This window comes from Syngnathus scovelli, chromosome 10, assembly GCF_024217435.2.
Source record: "Syngnathus scovelli strain Florida chromosome 10, RoL_Ssco_1.2, whole genome shotgun sequence".
NCBI classification, from domain to species: domain Eukaryota; kingdom Metazoa; phylum Chordata; class Actinopteri; order Syngnathiformes; family Syngnathidae; genus Syngnathus; species Syngnathus scovelli.
The window spans coordinates 843,075-866,533 of NC_090856.1; the positions used below are offsets into that span (position 1 = coordinate 843,075).

Here is a 23,459-nt window from a genome sequence, read left to right on the forward strand (position 1 = left end):
TTTTTCTCCCACCCAGCAATGTTGTTATTGGATGCTCAAGCCTGTGTGAGCAGGAGGAGGGAAAAAAAAAAGTTTGCTGGAAATATTTCATTTTTTGACACTGGCCTTGGAACCTTTCTAGCACGTATGGCCTGTAGCAATTCTTCCTCGTTTCTGTTTGTTCATCTTATGTTACTAGCGTAATTGACTATGTTTTTGTTTGCTTGTATGAGAGTTTAATGAGATCATATAGATTCATTGTCAACAAATCAACTCTCAAATGAGTCGCCTCATGTTTAAGAATTGCGTAAATGTTTTGAGATCATTTTGAGCTCAATATTGTTCAAATGTGAATTCAGGTTCCCAAAAGCGTCATCTCTGTGCCTGTGACTCGTTAAGTGTCTTTTCAATTTCATTAGTTTGTCAAGCACTGTTGGCCAGGCTTAGCTCCTGGCCATTTCCAAGCAGCACATCTGATAAATCCATTGTACTCCTTCTAAGGCTTCTAAATCATGCAGGAAACTCAACTCGGCCACTTGTATCTGTAATCCACCCAAAAGCTCACGACCACCGTCTTTTTTTTTTTTTTTTTTTCTTTTAATGCTTGGGCTTTTCTCCAGTATGTGCCCAATCAGCTTTGATAGCTTCATTTGCAAGCCTGTCACCATATATCAATCAGGGAGGCGGCTGTTGCAATTTAACTGGCAATGCTGCTATTGTTTCTTTATTTGGCCTCTTCCGCTTTTTGCAGAAGCTCTCAAACATGTTTGCTTTTTTCATTTCATAAGAAAACGGTTTGATTGGGCCACTGCGCAGTAACGCTACGGCTGTGGTGCTCAGGGAGCCACACAAAAGAATGTTCTCGCCTTCTCTGCCGTCACCGCGACTTTGCCAAGCAAAGCCGGTAAATTAGAGCACAGAGCTCAGTGTCCAAGAGCCCTTGGGTCATTTCACTGTGCTCTGCCAGCAAGTACAGCAGGCGTGCACTCGCAGCATATTTCCAAGCCCTACTTTTCCAAAGTCGCCTGCCTCGAGTGATCATGCCTTGCAAGCCTCGTCGCTATCGCATATTTGTGCTCGTCGGTTATTCCATTGAGTAAAATTGGATCACCCCTTGTCATTAAGGTTTGTGATTGTGCTGATGAGCACTGAAATGAGGGCATCAATTGGACAGGGAACTTCTCCATGTGTTAAGGTCAGCTTTTTTTAATAGGTCACAAGCCCCAAAAAGTCACAGTAGAAAAGCCAAGCCCCTGACAAAGGCAATTTTCCATCCTGTACTAGCGTACAAAGTGAACTGTGGAAGTCACCCAGCGCCCGCCCGGATACATTAGCCATCAACTCCTCCACGCAAGAACCACTTTGCCACTCAGAGTTCACTGTGGGCTCTTTGCCTTCCCGACGCCCACCAAGCGCGCGCGCGCGCGCGCGCACACACCAGGTGCCACTCCGCTACTCGGTTCACCCACGCTTTGACGCTCTCAGTCCCGGTGAGCATTTTCCTCTCCCACCCAGCCGCCCACCTACTTCAAAACGCTCCGAATCAATGGCTGATGGGCTCAAACAGCGACAGTGCTCTGCTTTCTAAAATTGTTGAAGGACTAACAAGCTTTTCTACTACATTAGTCAAGCATTTCCAGTTTTACCTGATATGATTTGTCCAAACACTTTCCGAGATGCAGTTTAGGTGAGGATTCAGTTGAGTTCTTCTATTGTTCTGAACGTGAGTTCCGTGGGGAAATGTGAAAACAACACTGATTGCCTCATAGGAATTATTTTCAAGCACTTCCAAAAATCAGCCTGTGTGACCAAATAGTCCTTGCCTGCTTGTCAGAGAGCAAATGCTCAATGATTCATGTCCTCCAATCTGTCAACAGCAGTCATACAAGATCTTGCTGTTTAATATCCTTCTTGGATGTAATGCAGCATATGTGGCTCTTGTTGAGAAAAAGAAAATCTTACCAAGCGGTAGATGAGAATGGAATGAACTAGCTTGCCAGGAAAAGACAGTTTTATCATTTGGTTCATATCAACTAAATATGTTCATACTATCTGTCTTTTGATATCATTATTTTGCAATCTCTTCCTCGTATGCCGATGCCTGACTTCCTGTCTGGCTTGTGTGATTTCTTCAGCCTTGTGAAAATCTGAAGAAATGCTTTCTTTTCTTTGCAGCGTTCATACGGAGGCTGCTCCATATCCTTTCCGTAGTCAGTGTGAACTGGGCATGGCTCGCCACCTTCTCACCTGCCATTCAGCGAACAGACGGATCTGCTGAGCAATACAGGTGCTGACCCCCACCCTCACACACACACACACACACACACGCACACACGCGCACACACACACGTGGCACAATGAAGTGCTATGTAGAGAAGATTCACTGTGGGCTCTGCAAGCAGCTTGGATTCAAGGCCGAGCAACACGAGACGGCCAAATGCCTGCAGGTACGCACGCATATGCGCTTGCCTGGTGAGATCCAGCCCACTGGTCCTTTCAATAAATGCCAGTGACCCAGCAGTATATGGCACTTGGCTCACAAAGCTTGGCTTGGCTTGGCTGACTCCGAGACAGATCTGCCCTTAAAATGTTTTGGGTATTTGGATATTATCTAAGACTTCCTAGCCTTTGTGTGATGGCAAGGGAAATGATCAGATAATTGTAGATAATTGTAGATCTGGAACTATCTGCCCTCGCGGCAGTTATAAAAAGCACTGGCGCTTAATACGGATCTGCATTTACAGTACATCCTCTGTGAGATGTGAATGCACTCGGATAGAATGTTGACATTGATTTTGATCCTGAAACCACTAGGTTCAACAGAGTTCAATTCAGAATGCATTTTGTTCATCTAGTTTGCCACGCGAGATGATTTTCACAACTGTGATTGTCTGGTCCTTGATCTGCCAAGAAACACTTCACACAGATGGCAAGAGAGAACATGGAGGTTGGAAGGTGCATGGGCTTTGATTTCAATATCGCTAAAGCCACCATTTGGAAGTGGCTTCACGTGTGACATGTTACGTTAGTGTGTGAACGTATTAATATGAGTGTTTTTGTGTCTGTCAGACATTGATGAAGGCTGCAGAAGCTCATTGTGAGGGCTGAGTGGGGATGCGGTGTTCCCAGTGTTTGCCAGGAGCAGCTTTCCACCCTCCTCGGGCAGGAATGCTCCGTTGGCTGTTAGGTTGGCATTCGCTTCATGACGTGGGTAGAGAGACAGAGAGAGAGGAGGGAAGCACACAACCATTCATAGTTACATTATCCATAAAAGAAAATGGGAAGCTCAAGTGCTTTGCAGGTATAAGAAGAAATGGCTTCATTGGACTTCGCCAGAGTGATATTTATGTACATGTATTTATGCAGTCGTCTGAATTAGGATTAAGAAGAACCCAATTTTGGTTTGTAGATTATAGAGCATACATGGTAATATAATATGGGGAAGATGTAAGAGTGAGGGGGCTCAAATGAGTGGCAGCGGTGTGCTTTGTGGCACCTCTTTAGATGTGAGACTGAAAAATCTCTTGTATATTTTGCGTCCGTGTCAAGTGTTGTTGCATAGTTATTTATGCACAATTTGGGCATTTGTTTCAGCCACTCCATTTCAATCATGAATAGCGTGTGTCACTTTAATCTTAATTACGCTTCAGGAAATTGGTTTATCTCGATTTTCTGTCACTGTTTGATTCGATTTGGACTGTTGCATTTTACAATAAGGTTTTTCAACTGATGAAAATATTGCAAGCGTTTGTTTATTCATTCCTATGTTGCGTTTATTGTGTTGCTTGTTTGTGCATTTGTTGCAATTTCGCCTCACCAGTTTGCCGAATGTCAAGTTTTTCTGTCTTACTCGCAGGCGCGCGCGCGCACGCACGCACGCAAACGCGCACTTGACTTGCCGAGCACCTGCTCCCTGCCTCACTCACGTTCTTCCTTCCTGCACACTCTGCTGCTTTCAGACAAGCAAAATGGCGGCAACGTCATCCATCCAGCCGCCGAGCGTGCACTCTTCTCTAGCGCAGGAGAGTGCCGTTTTCCCCGGAATGAGCAGCCCCGAGAGCCAGCAGCCGGACGATGAAGATGCGGCGGCCGCGGCTGCGGGAGCGGCTGGAGCGCAACCCGCAGAGCCAAGCCTCCGTGACTTGCCCGAGCTGGAGCCGGCGGAGATCGAAAAGAGGCTTGCAAAAACTCGCCAAGAGCTTCGCAACAGACGGAAAATACTCATTAAGAACCTCCCGCCCGACACAAGCAACCAGGTAAGAAGTTGACAGGTAGGCTGGCAAAGTCAAAGTAGCGCGGTGCACGCACGTCCTATTTCCTTGGTGCGTGCGTAATAGTTTACGCAGGACTAAGTACTTTTCATAAGGGGCAGGTTGTTGTTGTTGTTGTTTTTTTTTACTTTTTTCAGCCGCTTTCATTTGATTAAAAAGAAATGAAGTGGAAAAAATGAAATGGTGTCATTAGAGACCAGTTTTGAAAACAACAAATCAAACAATGATGACCTAAGCCTTTCGGTGTGGAAACATGTCTGTGCTTATTTGGGCACATTTGATTTTCAAAATGGACACATGGGCCAGGTGAGGTAGGCCAATATCAAAAAGAGGACTAATCAATCCACACAATAATTAATTTGATCATATTTCATTAATTGACCAATTATTTGACCAACATATTTAAATGTGTGTATGTAACATGTTTTTCATTCAAAGAATTCCCATATTAACAAAGTAATCAATTATTAGGAATAAATAGATTTAATTAAATAACATGAGGGCGAAAGCAGCTGAATTAATGCAACAATAATGACAGGATTTTGTAATAGTACTAATGCAAATGCTTAGTGGGCTGGATTTAGAAAAAAAAAAGTGCATTTTATTTCACCCCAGGGCAATGCTATGCTCGCTCTTACTTTACCTGCGCACCTTTGATGTGAAATGAAATTCCCTTCATGTATTGCTATGCAAGAATTACTCACATTTGATCCCTTAGCTTTGATTACCTTCCCCGATTTTCTTTCAATTAATGTTTCTTTTTCCGTTGGATGTCAGAGTCCAAAGCATGTTATGGGATCCATGCAAGACTATTTTAATTGCATGGAAAGAAAAGGTGCTGTCATAAAAACAAGTCCTTCTGTGCATTCCTCATCATGTCAGTGTGTCAGTAGCATTGTGATATGTGTCGGCAGCCACATGATGTCTGCCCTGCTGAATGTGCACATAGTGGAAATGTGTCCAAATATTTCAAGGAGTAGCTCTGGTTTGGATGTTGCTTTCAATCTGTGACTTACTGACTGGCTGCAGTCATGCAGGTCCTTGGCACAAGCGCTTGCATTGCCCACCTTGCTCGCTCACACTTGTGATTTGTATTTATTGCAGTCGGACAGAATAAGCAAAAGAAACAACAGTACAAAACAGTAGATGCAACAAACAAACCCTTGCGGAACCTTCCGGACCCGAAATCTTTTTGCCGCCCCGTACGTGTGATAGAGTCGAAATATCCGAACTCTGACTCACTTGTTGCCAGCAGCGCTCTGATTTTCAAGGGCCAGTGAGCTGTGTCTGTGTGGGCTGCCTTACATGGCCATTCCTGATATGGAACATGCCTGCTATTTGCTTTGAGTGGGCTGGAAAAGAGGAGCATATTAGAAAGTTCTCAAACGCTGTTAGGCGATTGCTTTGTCTGTTTGGAAATGATCTGATGCATAGCGCTGAGTAGGGTTTTTTTTTTTTTTTTTTCCATCAAAGCAGCAGTGACAAATGTTTCTATGGTTGCAGACTTCATTCCTTTGTTTTTGACTCAAGTCCAGCCTCATTGCGGTGAACCATAAGAGGGTTTGGGTTTGTTTCAGTGTGTGACAACACAGAAGGCAAAATCAAGGCACTTCATGTTTTCTATTAGTTAGTCGCTCGATATTAATGTCAGACATTGAAACGAACCAAAAATTGAAGCCGAAATGCAATTAAAGTAATCCCTTATTTCTAGCTTGGCTCATGATGGTGCGGCTAACGTTCTTTCTCTCTCCCGTTTCAGGAGGTCCACGAAATCCTGAAAGAATATGAACTGAAGTACTGCTTTGTTGATCGCAATAAAGGCACAGGTAAAACTCACATACAAAAACGACATTGCAACTCACAGACACAACAAATGTGTGAGCACAGCAATTGGATTTTGGTTCTGAACTGTATTAATACATTGCTGCCAAAATGATCTATGGTTAATTAGCGGAGTGTACTCCAGCTCTTAAAAGTGAGCGCGGCTGCCAAGTTAGCAACCTCTGTCACAAGTCTCTTTTCAAAAAGTGGCTGGCAAAAAATATCGCTATTTGAACTGTTATTACTGAAGACTTTGGAAGACCCTGAGACTCCATCGCAGTACCAGTCAAAAGAGTAGATATTCACAAATTGGGCCTGGTTGCTGGTCCCTATGGAGGCGGGACTTTAGTGGCTTGACTCTCACTTATAGAAACAAAAGCTACGAGAAAAGAGTAGGACCATTGCTCTGTTACTTGCTATAACGGCAAATACGCCATCATGTTTTATTATGATTTAAACGATTAGGAAGAAAATGAGCAGACAGTCAGCTGGGTTTGCTTCTCATACAAATCTATCTCACCCAGTGCGATTGTAATTGATTTATTTTTCAAACTGTTCAGTCACATTTGGAATCAGGATTGACCTTTTTCCTCGAATGCCACAGTGACACACATGGCTGTGCTCGCACAGACCCCCTGCCCTTAAAAAGACTTTTTCTTTCCAGGGAATTCTTGCAGCGCAACTATTTTTAGTCAGCACAGGCAGACCAACAAGACCAGCACGACCACACTTATAGTAGGAGACATTGGCTAACAAGTGTTGTAGGTGCAGCTTTCGATGTTTTTTTTTTTTTTTTCTGTCATCCAAAAACAACGATTAGCGTTTAACACCCATACTAGTGTTAAAAGCATTTGCCAAGAGTCTCGTTATCATAATGGGACATGTCGCAACTGCTTTGTGAAGACTTATTTTGGCAAGTTCTGTTCGACTAGTACAGCGGAGAAGATCCTCTACTTTGACTTTTTTTTTAAATTTATTTAGCAGGAATGCAGTGGAACTGACTGGTATGAGAATGGAAAAAAAACGGAGAGTTCTGTTCTGGGCCTCGAGAGAAAAATGTGATAAAGGCTTCTAGGTAATATTGTCATGAATTTTTAAGTAGCCCTTAAATAGTACATTATAGCAAGGATGTGGTTTTGCTCGAATCAGCTCACCAAACGGAGGTCTTCACTCTCTACGTAATATTTAGTAGGTATCTTGCTATAGAAATTCAAATTCTATACATATGTAGGATATGTGTTTTTCCCATGAACTATTCCCATTCCCTGTTGTTATTTACAATGAAAACACGAATGTCAAGATGGTATCAAATTTTTAATAGCATCATTCCTCTAGAGGAAAGTGCATGTTGTCCTGGGACTGGGGCTGTGTTAGTATTTTATGATTGCTGTGAAGTCCACACAGCTCCAGCGTAAAAACACACTGTATGCAAGAGCAAGGGCAATATTTGTAAGATAAGTTATTGCTACGGTTTAAATAGTACGGAGGAGTCATAAAGGCCAAACATGGTCTGAACAGAGTTCAGTCCAGTTTGTTCGTATTTCAAAGCCATTTTCTCACAGGACATCTATTTGATTAACTGGCGACCATTCCAACGTACACCCGCCCGCCTGCCCTACGTTTGTATCGGAAAAGTTATTTTGGTACCTTTTAGTATGGAGCATAACTCTCCGCTTGCATTAAAATGAAATGTAGTTCTCAGAGACGCTTCAGCTCGCTTCTTCACCTCATGACCATATCAGTTCCCTCTCGGCCTCTGCTGTTGGACTTATTAGGTCATGATGATGGCGGCAGTGTTTATGTCTGTCTGTCTGTCTGTCGCGCAGTGCACCTGTCTTTGTTTCAGCATGTCTTTCCATTTGTGGTTCTCCTTCATTCTGTTTGCAACACTCACCGTTGCAATATACACGCGACTGTCTGGATGAATGGATGGATTAAAAAACTCAAACGGGATGGACAGACGCGTACATTTGCATTTTCAGTTTGTCGTATAAAGGTGAGTTAGTTCTCCAAGCCTGCACGTGAGTCACTTGGCACAGCGCAGCACAAGTGCGGAGGTTTACGTAGTCATTGGACAACACTGCGGAACTGCGGATGTGAAAGCGAGAATACATACAATAGTCAGGGTGATCCTGGGTGAGCCGGCCTTTCAATGGAAGGCTTTGTGATTGTCACTGCACTATTCACTGATCAGGCAAAAATCACATTGGTTGAACCACCAAGGCTAGCTTTCCTGTCATCCTTTGGATTTGAACATTTCTTCTGCCATTTATCGTTTTGTGATCGGTAAATGTCTGTTCAATGCACCCTTATTTATTCTTCCGACTACATGTAAGTCTGGGAGCTCCTGCGTTTTTAAAGACGAAAGGCTCCGAGGCTGAGAGAAGAGTTCAAATGTTTACTTGTGTACTTTACTGCAGTAAGGAAGTCGAGCTGAAATAAATGTGCAGATATGGGAAACGGAATGAGGGTCTCTTTGAGAGCTGCAATGCTCGCTAAGCACCACCATCAAGGCTACATTTATTCAGCCTTATACAATGCATTGGCTTACTTCTGCCGGTGTTTCACACAAGAGGCACTTGGAATTTATTTAGTTGTTTATTTGATTTATAGCAAACCATTTTAAAAGCATTTTAGTATCCTTACCAATCAAAGGTCTACTTGAAGACAGACACATCCCCTAAGGGGGCACATGTAATTCATGTGGCTATTAATATTATTATATATAATATCACTATATTGCGGGGAAATTTACAAAAGAACGCCTCCCTTCAGTGTTGTCACAGCTGCTTCAAAATGGCTCAGGCTGACCTTTTTATGATCGGGAAGTTTCTAAATCCCGTCTCCGGCCTCCTGCTGTCTGCATGCTGTTTCAGCTCTGAAGGAAAATTGAAAGCAGTTTTTCACCTTTGGCTAATGAGATGATCTGCGAAATGGTTTTGTTTACGTTTGGCCCGATGATGATTCATGGAAATCGTTCAATAATGGTGTCGCTACACATTCAGCGCACCGACCTCTACATTTCTCATGCTGCTTTTTCTAGAAGATGCCTCAAGGCTGCGTCATTATTTGAATGGGATTCAAGATAAATAATGTTAGCATATTTAAAAAATAGCGAGTCATGTGAAAGATATGGTATTAAGAAGTATGAAAGTTATATGGACATTCATTTTTCCCTATCAGCGCAACGACTTATTATTTGAAGGAGTTTCCTGACTCCACATGATACCTGATCGTGACCTTTGGACAAACATGAGGGGTAATTCCCACCTTGCATAAAACAAGAATGGTATCTTCGAGAGGCTTTTCAGTGAGTAAGACATTGTTTGAAACGCACCTGATTTGAATTCTTTTCTTAATTGGGAACATAATGTAACTTTGAAAATAGCGCTTTTCAAACAATGCAACTTCCTTTCCTTCCCAATTGCCAACTTAGTCCTCAGAGGAACAATAGATGTGCCCCCCACCCCCCCACCCCATCATTAACATGCTGCAAAATGTTTCGGAGTTTTCTGTTGCTGCCCGCTTCCAAATTGCAATCCCATTATTTCTACGGTTATTTTTAAGCTATTTTCTAGTCTGACGTCCGCCTTGTACTGTTGGAGAAAAGTAGTGTGCAGAATTTTGCACCATCCCACGCTTCTCATGCAACATTTCCATTATGGCCAAATGAGAGAGAAAACACTTCCATTAGCTTGTAATGCTTCGTATCAGCCAGTACTCTGTGTTAAAAGAAGATTGGAATTTTAGTGTAACCAGTCCTGCCTGCGGAAGTGTACGTGTCTTAGATGAGGCTTGAGGGAATTGAATCTTAAGGCAGTCACTTCCAACAACATTTTCTTTGTGCCGGCTTCATCTTACACCAAATCTACTTCAATAGTTTATCCCCAACTTTTGATTTTTAGTCACTCTATTGCCAACTGAACATGTTCATATATGTGTGTCCATAGCTATTTTGAGATGATGGATACAAAATATTGTTTTAACTTGATGCGCAGTGCAGTTTTATGGAAATGTGTAATCAAGTCCAAAGTGAATGCACACAGTTAAATAGTCATAGCATTCAAGTGCTGTTAAGGATCGCAGCTAAGTGTGCATGTTATTTGAAATTTTGCCTAAAGTGTGTATGTGTGTGTCAGTCACAGTGTACTCCCCCTACATTGTGGCTTCCTTTTGGCTTTATCGCTAATGTGTTGTCTTTCTCTTTGTGTAACTGTCTCTGTCTTGTCCTTATGACTGTTTGTGGTGTCGGTTGCATGTTGCACACTTCCCGACCTATTTTTGTTTTGTTTTTTTCTTCATGTGCACGTCTCTGTGAACTTGCCACAAATCTGTCTGCTTTGAATGTATGTTTGTCATCTGTTTTCATTTCTTTGTGTTGGTTCTTGTCTGTGCGTGTGTGCGTGTGTGTTTTTCCTTTGTGGCTGTCTCCATAATGTCCACTCCTCCAGCCTTTGTGACTTTGCTGAACGGGGACCAGGCTCAGGATGCCATCCGCTCCCTCCATCACAGCACTGTCCGGGGACGCCTGATCAATGTCACCCTGCAGCCGACCGACTCCCTGCTGTGCCTCACCAACCTGCCCCACACCTTCACCGGCCAGCAGTTTGAGGAGCTGGTACGTTCCTACGGGAACATCGAGCGCTCCTTTCTGGTGTATAGCGACCTGACGGGCCACTCCAAAGGCTACGGATTTGTTGAGTACATGAAGAAAGACTCGGCTTCGCGGGCCCGTTCCGAGTTGCTGGGACGACCGCTGGTACGTTTGCTTGCATGTTGCGTTTGAGTGACACGAAATGGCGCCCTGCTGGAGTGATGTGAGAGAAAACCATTTCTGGCATTTGTAGGGGGATCGCTCACTGATGGTGCAATGGATGGACGTCAACCAGCTGACTCAGGAAGAGAACCTGCACTCCAAATGTGTGTGTGTGGACCGACTGCCTCTGGACCTCTGTGACTCTGAGGAGATGACCCAAATCTTCTCGGAAACATACAAACCAGTCTTCTGCCAGGTAAAAGATGCTGCCCTTTCACATTGAAAATCATGCATCAATATAGTTTCCATCCCTCTAGTCCAAAATAGGACTTTAGTTCAAACATGCATTGATTCAAATTCATTTGCTGGGTTGGTTCATAAAACATGTCAAAATATAGGCCAAAAAAACCCAAAAAACATTGTTTTTTCTTTCCCCCCCTTTGGTTTTACTTGAGTTTAATCTGTCATTCTCAAATTCAAACCTAAAATTTGAGTGTTGGGGTTGTTCTCGGCCTCAAAGTCAACACATCACTCAGCGAGCGTTTCCATAGTGAGGTGTGGCTGCTGTGATATCCGCCCGCCTGAGCCCGCCCGCCCCGCCCTGTCTCTTCTTTTTTCCAACTTCAGCTCCCTGTTCTATTTCATCCACTCCACCATCTTGACATCACTCACTATGTGATCTATTGCCTTTCCCGTTTTAGCTCCACCCCTCTGGCCTCTCCCACATGGAAATCAATAGACTCCCACCACCATTCTAGTCCCATGGTGCTTTGTGGGCGTTGAGCTCATGTTGCTTGGCTGTTACCGAGCCACTTGGCTTTGACCTATGGCTCACTGACTATATTTTGAATGTATGATGCATTTTTTGCACAGTACATTACTGCACTGCGGCATTTCATTTGGTTCTCAAGGCTTGTGAAAACCAATGAACAAACCAATGCGGATCTTGGAGAAGTAAAACATGCTCCATATTCAAAAAGGGCAAAAATAAAATGAGCTCAGTCGTTGTCATTTTCTGCACTTGTTCAAATAGCTGTAGTTAAGACTCATCGAAGAAAAAAAATGTTTTGTGTTACTCTTTGCGCTTTTGATTTATTTGTCATGTATTGTAAGCCATTTGATTCTCTAAGCCTTCCTCTATTAGTTGGGCAAAGGCTTTTTTCTGATCAGAGTGCACTTACGCCTGAGAGCGACAAGTCGGCTACCCTTGAAAGGGCCCTTCACCCAGCAGTTTCCTTTGCGTCAACCTGAAAAGGTGCAGAAAGCAGAAGGTGAAAGAAAAAAAAACATATCTTTATTACTGGAGAGGCAATCGTGAACAAATGGACACGTTAAAAAAAATACGTCAAAGGGTGAGGAAGAAAATGGGAGAAAGTTAAATAAATCCTAAATTGGTCGTTTTTCAATCAATTCAATGAGGTTATGCTGTCAGTAACATTTTAAAGGTGCTTTTCAGACTAGATCTTGTGATCATACATTTGAATTTCAATATTGAATCAAGTATGAGAGCTGATACAGATTGCTCCCTCACTTTTTGCATTGTTACTCAGGCTTGCATTCAAAGTTGATAGCCCACATGCAATTTTGACTCAAACTTGTTGAATAAATTATTGATGTAATAAGTTTTACATTTTAGCTGTCATCTCTCACGTCTGCACACAAGAATAATAATGAGCGCATTTTTATTTGTTTTCCCTTCCCACTCACTCCTGTGCCCATCTTTTTTCCCTCTTGCCTTGTCACTTTGGCTCTTCTCTCCATCCATCCATCCATCCATCCATCCATCCATCCATCCATCCATCCATCCATCCATCCATCCATCCATCCATCCATCCATCCATCCATCCATCCATCCATCCATCCATCCATCCATCCATCCATCCATCCATCCATCCATCCATTCGGAAAGCGGGAGAGTGACTCATATCATTTCCATGCAGTTTGTTTAATGTATGCTGATGATAATGGACTATCGACCCACTGGTCGACACACGTATCCATTTTGCTCTCTTATTCTCTCCATGCGTCTTGTGTTGAGACCGGAGGCACCAAATAGCAAATGAGTGGATGCAAGGTGGGAGGTTTTGTCCTCTTGATAGATTGACAATGGCTGCAAACAGTCATTAGCCCTCCTGCTCGCTCGGCGCAATCACCTCCAACTGATATTTCTTTCAACTCATTGAAAAAATGATTGTTCAATATAATTGCCGTTGTTACTTCAAATCCGCTCAAAAGGAATATATGCAATCCGTGAAGTGAGCTGTTCAATATATTCTTCGGCCACTACTCACCAAAGGGTGGGTGATAGTTTAAAGATGAACTTGTCATCACCTACATAATATTTCCCATTAGTAGCCATTAGCTTCTCTGCATTATTTAGCTACCTCGTAAAAGCTGGAAAATGCTACTTAGTGGAAAGAAAAGCGGAGCCCCTGCTCAGCTCGTGAGACTTGCACGCACTGTATTTAACCATCTATGGACCGAAAAAAATTAATAAAGAAATTCATGCCAGGTAAGATGTTACGTTGTTGGACTTCTGTGACCATAACAAACATGTCGAAACATAGCGGCGTCCATACGTTCACCGAGACGGCAGGTTAATGATCAACTTTGTGATGGAAGACTTGATGAATATGCTGATATTGTCTACATGATGTTCCCAGCTTGCTCAGGACGAAGCAAGTCCGGTGCGCGGCTTCGGTGTGGTGGAGTACGAGTGTGCGGAGCAAGCAGAGTCGGTGCTGATTGAGATGGACAGAAAAGTAGTGGGAAGACAGGAGGTCCGTCTGTCGCTCTGTACACCCGGCACCTCAGGGAGAAGCACCCTGGCTGCGCTTATCGCTGCCCAGGGCATGGTGAGTCACTTTTACATTTCAAAACTTGAGGCAATTTTAATGAGTATAGAAGAAATGCCATGAATTCACCAGGTGACTAGCTGAGTCAGCTCATTCTTTTCAATTAGTATATTATTTTGAAATGTTTTACAAGCAGTAATGGAAGTATATCTGAAAGCGAACAGACCATTAGGCTATCGATTCACTTTTTATATGAATTTACTTAGCAATTTTGAAGATGTAATCATATTATTTGTCTTTTCTTTTTTTTTTTATATTCTTCAGATATGAACTCACAAAAAAACAAAACAGGAACGGCTAGCAAGCCTTTCGAACAGATCCCTATTTCATAGAAGAGCAATAAAAGCAAGGACAAACATGGGGCTGGCTCACTCAGCAGGTGCTGCCATTCTCGCAGCGACTTCTAATTGTGTCTCTGTAGCTGTTTGTTTAGCACGCAGTCAGTGTTCAGATGCAAGAAAACTCCCGGCGTGGCTGAGGAAGTCCTTGTCGCTGTGCTATCCCATCCAAATCAGCAATGTGGCACTGAAGAAGCCCTGACATGATAATTACAGCTAAGAAGGCTGATTAGTGTCTCCTCAATTGTCTCCCATCGTCGCAGAGAACGCCAGCCACATGTCGGCAGATGAGCACAGCTAGAAAAGACTGAAGGAATTGAACGGAATGTAACCTTTTTCTTCTGAATTGTAATTGACTAATTGGCCGTTTTCTCAATAACTTTACTCATCATGTCACTTATGTAAAATTCATCAGTTTATACTTGTTTGCAAGTTTTTCGACTTCCTCTCTGTCAAGTTAAACAAATACCGCACAGTATCATCATCATAATAATAAGCTCAGGTTGAGAGCTTTGACTTGCCTCAACTACCCCAAGGCCACGTCAGATTTATTTGAATAAATTTGTACATAGGCAAAACAAACAAATGATATTGAAGAAAGAAATGACGATCCAGCTCGGGCTCTCAGGCAATTCTCTCATTTGTCCCTTTGGTCAATGCCATTGTGAATGCCAGGCACCAGATGGCTGCCTGCGTCCGCCTCCTTACGTGCTTGCCGCTTCTCGCTTGCCATTCTTCGCAGCTTTCTTACTTCTCTGGCACCGGAAAGTGTGTGTGTGCGTGTGTGTGCGTGTGTGTGTGCGCGCGTGTGTGTGTGTGTGTGTGGTGTATGTTGATGTGTGGGCGGGTGGCAGGATTATGTGGCTGCCAGTAGCTAAACAGATTGATGCATGCTGACATTTTTTTCCAAGTGGAGGAATAGCAATGAGAGAAGGTTTTCTTGCTTCACCTCTTTTTTCTTGAAGGTTGCTCTCTCATTCACACACATGTGTGTGTTCCCTCCCTGTCAGTGATGCAGTCTCTTGCTGACGTGACAGGGTTTACTTGGGCCAAAGTCATGCCTTTGCCCCAAGGCAGACAAGGAAGAAATAGAACTCGGCGGCTAATGTTTTAAATAGCAGCCAGAACATCCGACTTGTACTCTCTGTGCAAGAGATTCACTTAAAAAATGACATCATTCAACGATATAATATGGAGCATTATGGTGCTGCCGCTGGTTTGTTACTCACAATAATAATATTAATAACATCATTAAATAAACCCGTTTATATATCCACACTTGGATGTCATGATTTTTCTTGCCGCTCTCCTCTTCTGACCTCATTGTTTCTCCTCTCTTGGCCTTGAGCTTCCTGACTTTTTTCCATCTCGTCCGTCCTTTTCTTCTGCTCGTGCCCAAAATGAGCTCTAATGACACGGCAGATGCATCCTGATGATGTAAATGAGAGCAAGTGTGACAGCAGCCTCCGCCAGCAGGGCACTCGAGATGAGATGAAAGACGGGTTATTTGGATTTGGCCCGCGCGCGCACACACACACACACACACACTTTGTCTTGCGTCTTTAAAGACGTGTTCATTTGCTTGTCTTTGTGCAGATTCTAAGTAACAGGAAAGGGCTGTTGCCGGAACCCAACCTGGCTCAGGTGTTGACCAGTATGACAAACCCTGCAGCCTTACAGATCCTCATGAGACCTTATCACACTGGCAAACGGGGAGGTGAGACAGCGCTCAATCTCTTCCATCCAACACAGTTCGTATAAATAAAATAGAAATATAATGCTCGATTGGAACGGCATCATTTTTACATTTCCAGCGGTAGACAATTTCAAACCTGCTGAGAATATCATTTGCAGAGTTGTTGTGTTTTTTTTTTGGTCAAACCATTACTTTAATGCACTAATTAGACTTTGCAAGTCTCATAAGGATGGCTTTGCGTTGTGCATGAACAGCACCGCCGAAAGGAATTCCCTCGTCATTGTGGAAATGACAACTGTGCGCTCGCAACATAAATAATCTTCCGGATGTGATGCTTGAGTTCTTCCCTCAACTCAAGCAGTACTTTTGCTTCAAGCAGCTTGGAAGATAATCAAAGGCTCCCTGAAGAGTCTGCTCGGCTTGTCGGGGCCTTCGTTATTTGATTAATAGTTAATCAGGTATTAACATGAAATTGTGTGACATTAGCGGGACAAATGAGAGCCAGAAGAGTAGATAAGAGGTGGGGGAGCTTTCTCTGAATAAGAGCACACAATTCAAATCTATAATTAGGGCTGTGATTAAATGTTAAACTTTCTCTACCTATTTCGAAGGAAGCTGCCGTTAATATATATATATTTTTTTTGTTGCATTTATTATGAGATGGTGTGTGATTTGCGCATGTAAATCACATGTTCACGCTTGACTGTAAGAAAGCGCTCACAATGGATGGGCGTTGAGGCGATTGTGACAAAATCTAAAATTGTAGTTTTGTTTGTTTTTCAGGGAAGTATGGGCGTCGCATGAACCTGCCATTTCTCAGGCCGCCGCTCACCACAGCTCTTCTGACACTTGGGAAAGCTCAACAGGTTCCAGCCGCATCAACCCGAGTGTGTGTACGTGCGTGCACGTGCATGCTTGCTTTACGGAATCTTCTTTTGCCTTGCAGAGTGCCATGTTTGGCAATGGACTCCTTCTTCAGAACCTCCTGCACATACAGCTTGCTCAACAGCAGCTTCTACACATCAAAGACAAGTGCATCAGCAGTGTAAGATGCGTCTGTGTGTGTGTGCGTGTGTGTGTGTGAGATGTTGGCTCCAGCACAGTTTTGCCATTTACAAAAAGCACAATTCAAGCAATAGGTTTGTCCCATTTTTGAGGACGATAGCCCCAATTGGATTGGCCTGAACAGGTGGCAATAATGGGTAAATGCCAGTATGCCAGACGCTAACAGCTCACAGCAACACATTGAACGGGACAAAAAAGAACTATGAACTAGTTCATTTTTGAAGCAATGGAAGGCGAAATGCGACTCATATTGGATTTGACCTGTATCAGGTTTTTTTGAAGACCGAGTGGCTCGATTTTCTTTTTTTTTTTGTTTTTTTGAATTACATTTTGATGTAATAACTTTCTCCTTGCACCTCCTCAGGCCTCCAGCCTGCTGGGAGATCCGACCAGGTTGCTGGTGCAGAAAACTTTACCTCTGCGCACTCCAGGCCTCATCGCAGTTGGGAAAGGGCTCCTGGGAGACTCCCCCTCAGGTCACTAAGCATAATTACTACAAACTAATCAAAACATGTTGACAGCCATAAAACATTTTTGTTTGGCTTTTATTAAAACTGTGTTTATTGATTTTATTTTTCTGAACTCCATGTCCCTGTTGATTGAACAATGTGTTCTAGCTATTATAGCATATCATTTGTCTTTGCAGCCTTTTTGCGAGCCTCTCTGATCTCTTTAAATGTGTTTGCATTCACTTACATTGATGTGTTTATGAAACTATTGAGTGGGAGTATTGGGAATGTATGCACGGCTACTGCTAATGAAAACATGGATTAGTGCTGATGATTGAAGTGAGAACCAGCTTTATTGGCTGTGTAGAGGCAACCGAGCTATAGGGGATTCATTCTCCTTCTTACACTAATATTAAGAGTTTCCCTTTCCTCACTTTTCCCCTTGCGTGGACAGAATTTTGCAACGAGCCTGTGCCAGCGTCAAGCCACAACGCCACAGTGGTGGTGTCGGCAACAGGTGTGATGCCCTACTTCCAGCCCCGACCTGGCGGAGGAGAACAAAACAGCAGCCAGTCCATCAGCGCTGCCCCTGCCGCCTGCTCCTCTTCCTCCATCACATCTTCTTCTTCCCCCTCCGGCTGTGGTGAGAGGCAGGTTGTCCCTTCAGGGAGCCTCATGCAGGGACACAACTACTCTTTGGGAAGAAGTCACTCAGGCCAAAGTACAGCCACGCCCAAACCCCCAGGAGGAGTTTATACATCCGCCGGGCTTCACAACACTTCAGATGGCTCTCCACTCAGCAACATGGTGAGCGTAGCCGACAACGCACCTTTGACTCCCTTTAATTGGAGGCATTTCATCTGTAATATTTGTCATTGGGGTAGGTTGCTACTCCATCTTCTTTCTTTCACAAGTACAAACACAAATTGAGCCACTATGTGATGAACAGCTTCGAGTAAAATGGAGACATTAAAGTTGACTAATTGAGTTTTATCCCGTTTGTCTGTTGGCCCACAAAGCCAACCAACACCAGAAGAGAACCTTTCCATACCCCTGCAGGCAGGCAGGCAGGCAGGCCACTCTGTCTTGCCTACGTACATATTTAACTGGAATTTTGCTGGCATCCATTAATTGAGATAATCTTAGTGCGAATCCCAGGGCTGTCTCCTCTAAAGTCCTTTTTTGAAATGAAGGGAAAATGTAATTAACAGAGAGCACAATTCTCTCAGGTTCATAAGCCTCCTAAAACTCAACCAAGTCATTGTGACTCTGCGTTAACTTCAATAAATGTCTTTGGAAAAGGCAATTGAGCTGGTCACTCTCTTTAGGTAAACAACGGTCAGAATTCTCTGCTGGGAGAGCCCCCCAAAGATGTCAGACTGCCTTCCAATCCGTACTTGAATCTAGCCAGTGTCATGCCAGGGGTTGTTCTGCAAGGTACTCTCGCACACAAGCAAATTCTTTTGCTCATTTTACTCAGCTCATCTGATCAAGTCTGCTTTCCTTTCCCTCTCTGCAGGCTCACTGGGCGCTAAAGCCCAGGGAGGGCAGCCTGCCTCGGCCATGTACGCCAACTCGGCGGCCACGACCCCTGCTGTCTCGCAGGCTGCCGGCTCCTTCTGTCCGAATGCAGCTGCTTCCGCCGCATCCTCGTACAGTACTGACACTTCCTCCGACTACAGCCACTACAACCAGGCCTACACACAGGTAGACCCATCAAGTTGCTATTTTGATTTTTTTAATGAAGGAGTTCAGTCAACTAAATGCACGTGTACATGCGTAGGAGGCCATGCAACAGTGGTACCAGCACTACCAAACAGCACAAGGCTACAATTCGGCAGCTCCACAGGTCAATACAGCCGCCGATTACTCCAAGGACCACACACAGGTAATACGCACGCTGCTTTTGGATTTGTTTTGTCGCGTAAATAGTTCGAATGCTTGCATTGGCAAGAAAAAAGAATGTGATTTACAGAAGGGCTTTTTTGCGGTGTAGGTTCCACCGGTTTCCTCGTACAGCGATTACAATTCCTACATGCAGACGTTCACTCAGTATTACTCCCAGTCGACAGCTCCTCAGGCCTATGCCGGCAAGGTACTCGCACACACTCATGCCAAAACTAGGCAAATGCTGCTGCCAAGAAACACCCAATGTTCACTTATGCTATATGATTTCTGATATGCTCTGATGTGCTACTGTCCAACAGGAAATGGATGCGTGTAAGCCTCTAGGCGTGGCTCTTCATGCCGTCAACAATGGAGTGGCTCCTTCCCCTGCTGTCCTACCAACTGCTGCCATGCTGCCACCTTACAGCACCCTGCCTCTGATGCCCGCTTTCCTGGGTGCGCCGCACCCAATGGCGGCCGCACCAAATGCTGTCAGCCACGCGCAAGCTGCCGCCACCGACTGGAACGCCTACTATTACGTGAGTAGAAAAATCAAAGCACACCTCCCTCCTCTGATTGGCCACCTTAACAAAAATCATTTTATTGTTCCTTCAAGAGAAATGAATGTTGCACAAGGGACACAATGACCTCATTTAAAAAACTAAAAACCAGACTCAATAAAAAAAATTGCAAAATAAAAGAAACATCATACTTGTATCCAAAAACACAACAAAAGCATGCAGTCAATTCTTTTGGGTGCATATCCTGACCTGATGATGATGCTTGTTGTCACTAATCTCATCAGTGTTTAACAAGAGGAGCTTTTTCTGAAAGAGCTACTCTAGTGATGATATTAAGAGGCAGGATGGGTGTGGAAGCCTGAGCTCGGCAGAACTGTCTGGAGAGAGATTTCCATTTGTTTGGACAGAGAGCCTTTTGTGGCCCCCTCGCTAGCGCTCATTGAGCTCAAGCCCGTTAGCCCGCTCTTATCCTAAAACACACACAAACACAGCTTGTTTGCATTGTTGTCTAGTTCATTTGTGCTGAACTTTGCCAAGCTATTTTTGTCATGCTTTTTTTTTGGGTGCTCCTGTTCAGAACGGAAGCTTCCTCTCTTTAAGAGATGTCACCCTTCAGTTTGATCATCCATCCAGCCATCCTGCAGGGCAGCAGCAGTCCCCAACCTTTTTTGCAAAAGTAAAAACACTTGACACCTCTTTTTCAGAATCAGACACGGGGCCACAAGAGGGAGTACCCCCAGTTGGCGGTGCAGGAAGTGACGTCGTCGGATGGCGGCTACATCGGGCAGCACTCTCAAGGCCTTGGGGGGCAGTATGCGGATTATTTCAAGAGGAAGAGGCTCTAGAGTGAGCAGCCCATCTTTCGATCTGGGTCCTCACTTTTGTTGCCTGTCACAAACACTGTGGTCCTATTCACGTAGACACAACTTCAAATCTATTCATGTCAAACAATCAACTCAAAACGGTAAGTTGGGGAACTCAGTGTGCCTTCTTGTGCCGCGTGATGACATAGCCACTTTATTACGCACCGTGGGTAACCTGGAAACCCCAATAATTGCCTACAAATGCTACAGTCTGGTGGCAAAGCACTACTTTTGTCTAAATACAACTTCAACATCAAGATTTGTAATCAAATATGTCATAGTCTTACCGCTTTGACCTGGGTAATCCAAAAAGGTGACTTTTTCAGCAATGGATGGAATGTACCTTCCCCTAAACATCTGCCAAAAGGGGAATTTGTGGACGCCCAACTGCAACCGTGTGTTCCTGTATGTGTGGAAGTGCTAACAAACGGGTCCATATATGACCTACTATATTGTCACGACTCGTTTTCTTCTGTGTAGGTTGTCATGGTTTCTGTCCGCATCTGTGTACTCGCCCCTCCCTTCCTGTGTCTACTCCCAATCAATGTACTAATTACAGTCACCTGCCTCTCTCTCGTTACCTGTCTTGTATTTAAGTCGTGTCTGCGTGGCTCTCACTCCCGGTCGGGTCGTTGATGTCTTGGTGACTTCTTGTCTCACGCCTTTGTCGGTCAGTTTGGTTTCTGTTAGCCAACCCTGTCGGTCTGTCTGTCAGTCTGTCGGTCGGTCGGCCGGTCGGTTGGCCGGTCGGTCGTTTTGTTAGGAAGTTATGTTAGTTTGCCGGTTCTGTCGGTCTGTCTCCCGGCTGCATCCTCCCTTCCGACTAGCTTTTCCCTCACTAAACCAAGCTGGTCCAAGCTGCATTTGGTCACCCTGCTCAATTCCGATCCGTGACCTATATCTGATTTCAAACGGTTTGATTCCATTTATTTTTTCAAATCTGACCAGGGCTGTTGGCGCTTTGACATCTTTTTTATTTCCCCCCCTTCTACTGCTGTTTGATGTGCCTCTATGCGTGTGTGTACTGTTCATGCGTGTGCCTAAGCTGTATCCATAGGAAGTGTCAGCCATTTTCTACTCTCAACACCGGGAGAACATCAGGAGATAGGGCATGGACCAAAAAAAAAAAGCCCCTTTGACATGTAAGAGTTTCTCACCATGAAGTGTGACCCGTACGTCTAGTGTACTTAAGATACACATTCCGTATGTTTACCCGCTCTGTTGTGAGCACAATGTACAAACTACAAAAAAGATGTAAATATATTGTTTTCCAATCCACTAAGCTGTATATTTGTAACATCATGTTTTTGTACTCCCTGCAAAAAAAAGTATTTCTGCTTTTTTTCATGGAATTGTACAAAACCAAAAAAAAAAAAAAAACCCTATTGATTTATCCTGGTCTGTTTTTTGTTTTCTACTGGACTGGTATTTTAAGGCTAGGTTGGGGAGGCCTTGACTGATTTTTTTCCATGACAGTCGAGCCATGTTAAACAAGGTCAAAGTTCAAATGATTTCAAGTCCATGCGACTATTCTTTTTCAAGCAGGGGCTCCACTCCACTTTGCGTGTCACTTGTGAGGCCTGTTCCAGATATGTGTTCACGTATACGTATCTTTAGTGTATTGACTGCTACAGTATAGCGTTTGCTTTTCCCATTGGATTTGTGGACTATTTAATCCAAATGTCAATGAATATGTAATCCAGCACGTTTGCTTTCAACCATTGTGTGCATATCTTTGTGATCAAAGAGGTAGAAAGCGTTGCATTTGAAAAAGGATCGAATGTAGTCAAGTAGTACGTAGTTGTCTCTCTCTTTCAGTGTAATGTTTGCTAGCGGTAAATACTACAATGTTGCTGCAATAAGAGGGGCACGGTGGGTGGGGTTTTGTTGCTCACCTTTCAATAACCTTCTTTTATAGAAGCTCATAAAGTCTTATTTCTTTCTGTCTGGCAAATGTTTCTCTTCATGTTCAACTTGAGTTGATGAGGGCTTGCTGCTTTACTATTACTGCTTGCGATGGCAATAACTATCTGCTGCAAAATGTTGAATGTAGTACGATTATTTATTCCGTTAGCCAACATTATAATAAGCTTACAAAGGACTAGTCATTTAAGAAGTGATTTTAATATTGCCAAGTGGGATCTTGTGTTCACACAATTCTGTTTATAGCAATATTAATTTTGTCTTGCAAAATTGTAACAATATAGCAGCGATTCTGACTATATTTACTGAATTTAATGACTTCTTGTAAAGAAAAAAATGTAATATACATTTAGTTTTCTTTGTTTCATGCAATTATTTCTATTTGTTCTTTTCAGTGTTACCCTACTACTCATCAATATACTCTTGCAAATGTATATTTTTTCAACTCGTGCTCTACCGTTGTGTAGAATTGTAGTGCCGTACTCGCGTCGCCTTAGCAACACTGAAAAGCAATAGCGGATGAGATTAACCTTTTTTTAGGCTAAAAGAATATGCTCTTCCATGACACCATTCTATTATTCTTATTCTATCATGCTTGGTGTACTGTGGCCCATGAATATACTTGCAAGCATGACATCATTCACTCTCATGTTTAAGTACTGTATTGGCCATTTTGTGTCATGCATGTGGGTGGACTACTGATTGAGCCTGTCAACTGCTGAGTCAGGAGGCCGGAATGTGCTGCCTCGACGCTGCTCGCCAGCCATCTGTAAGTTATCGCTCAGCCTTTTCTCGCAATGTTTTAACTCCACTCGTGTATGTTGTCAATTGGCACAGGTGGGAAGCGAGCGGACAGCGACAGCTTTTGATTTAGGCCCGCCGTACAATTTGAAACAAATTCAAATTAGTATTAAGTACTATTGCTTTTCTATTCATTTTTTATGTCTGCAATTGTACTGTATTGTTTTGGTTGGTGTGTGGCAAAGGTACCAGTATGCCTCCTGCCCTACAAAGTTACCTGTGTGATACTTGCAA

At 43.6% G+C, this 23,459-nt stretch overlaps 1 protein-coding gene across 3 annotated transcripts; it reads left to right on the forward strand.

Moving 5' to 3' along the window:
• The first annotated feature begins 570 nt into the window (after positions 1 to 570).
• Positions 571 to 23,459, forward strand: raver2 (ribonucleoprotein, PTB-binding 2). 3 transcript variants are annotated; one of them, XM_049728598.2, is made up of 17 exons: positions 571 to 2,266; positions 3,939 to 4,235; positions 6,010 to 6,076; positions 10,523 to 10,830; positions 10,919 to 11,083; positions 13,491 to 13,682; positions 15,617 to 15,737; positions 16,500 to 16,582; positions 16,663 to 16,761; positions 17,146 to 17,257; positions 17,685 to 18,037; positions 18,559 to 18,667; positions 18,750 to 18,937; positions 19,014 to 19,118; positions 19,227 to 19,325; positions 19,438 to 19,656; positions 20,343 to 23,459. In XM_049728598.2, the coding sequence occupies exons 2-17, from the start codon at positions 3,948 to 3,950 to the stop codon at positions 20,481 to 20,483; spliced, it is 2,649 nt and encodes an 882-aa protein (XP_049584555.1). In that variant the 5' UTR covers positions 571 to 2,266; positions 3,939 to 3,947; the 3' UTR covers positions 20,484 to 23,459. The 3 variants fall into 3 exon arrangements, with proteins under 3 accessions (XP_049584555.1, XP_049584545.1, XP_049584535.1); XM_049728588.2 differs by lacking the exon at positions 571 to 2,266 and adding an exon at positions 2,442 to 3,280; XM_049728578.2 differs by lacking the exon at positions 571 to 2,266 and having other exon boundaries at positions 3,315 to 4,235.

Bases quoted from the DNA above. Each gene is read 5' to 3' on its own strand.
- raver2 (XM_049728578.2), top strand. From the start codon at position 3,744: ATGTTGCGTTTATTGTGTTGCTTGTTTGTGCATTTGTTGCAATTTCGC. The intron at 17,258-17,684 runs GTCACTAAGCAT...TTGCGTGGACAG, and splicing joins CCTGGGAGACTCCCCCTCAG to AATTTTGCAACGAGCCTGTG. The intron at 18,938-19,013 runs GTAGACCCATCA...GTACATGCGTAG, and splicing joins ACAACCAGGCCTACACACAG to GAGGCCATGCAACAGTGGTA.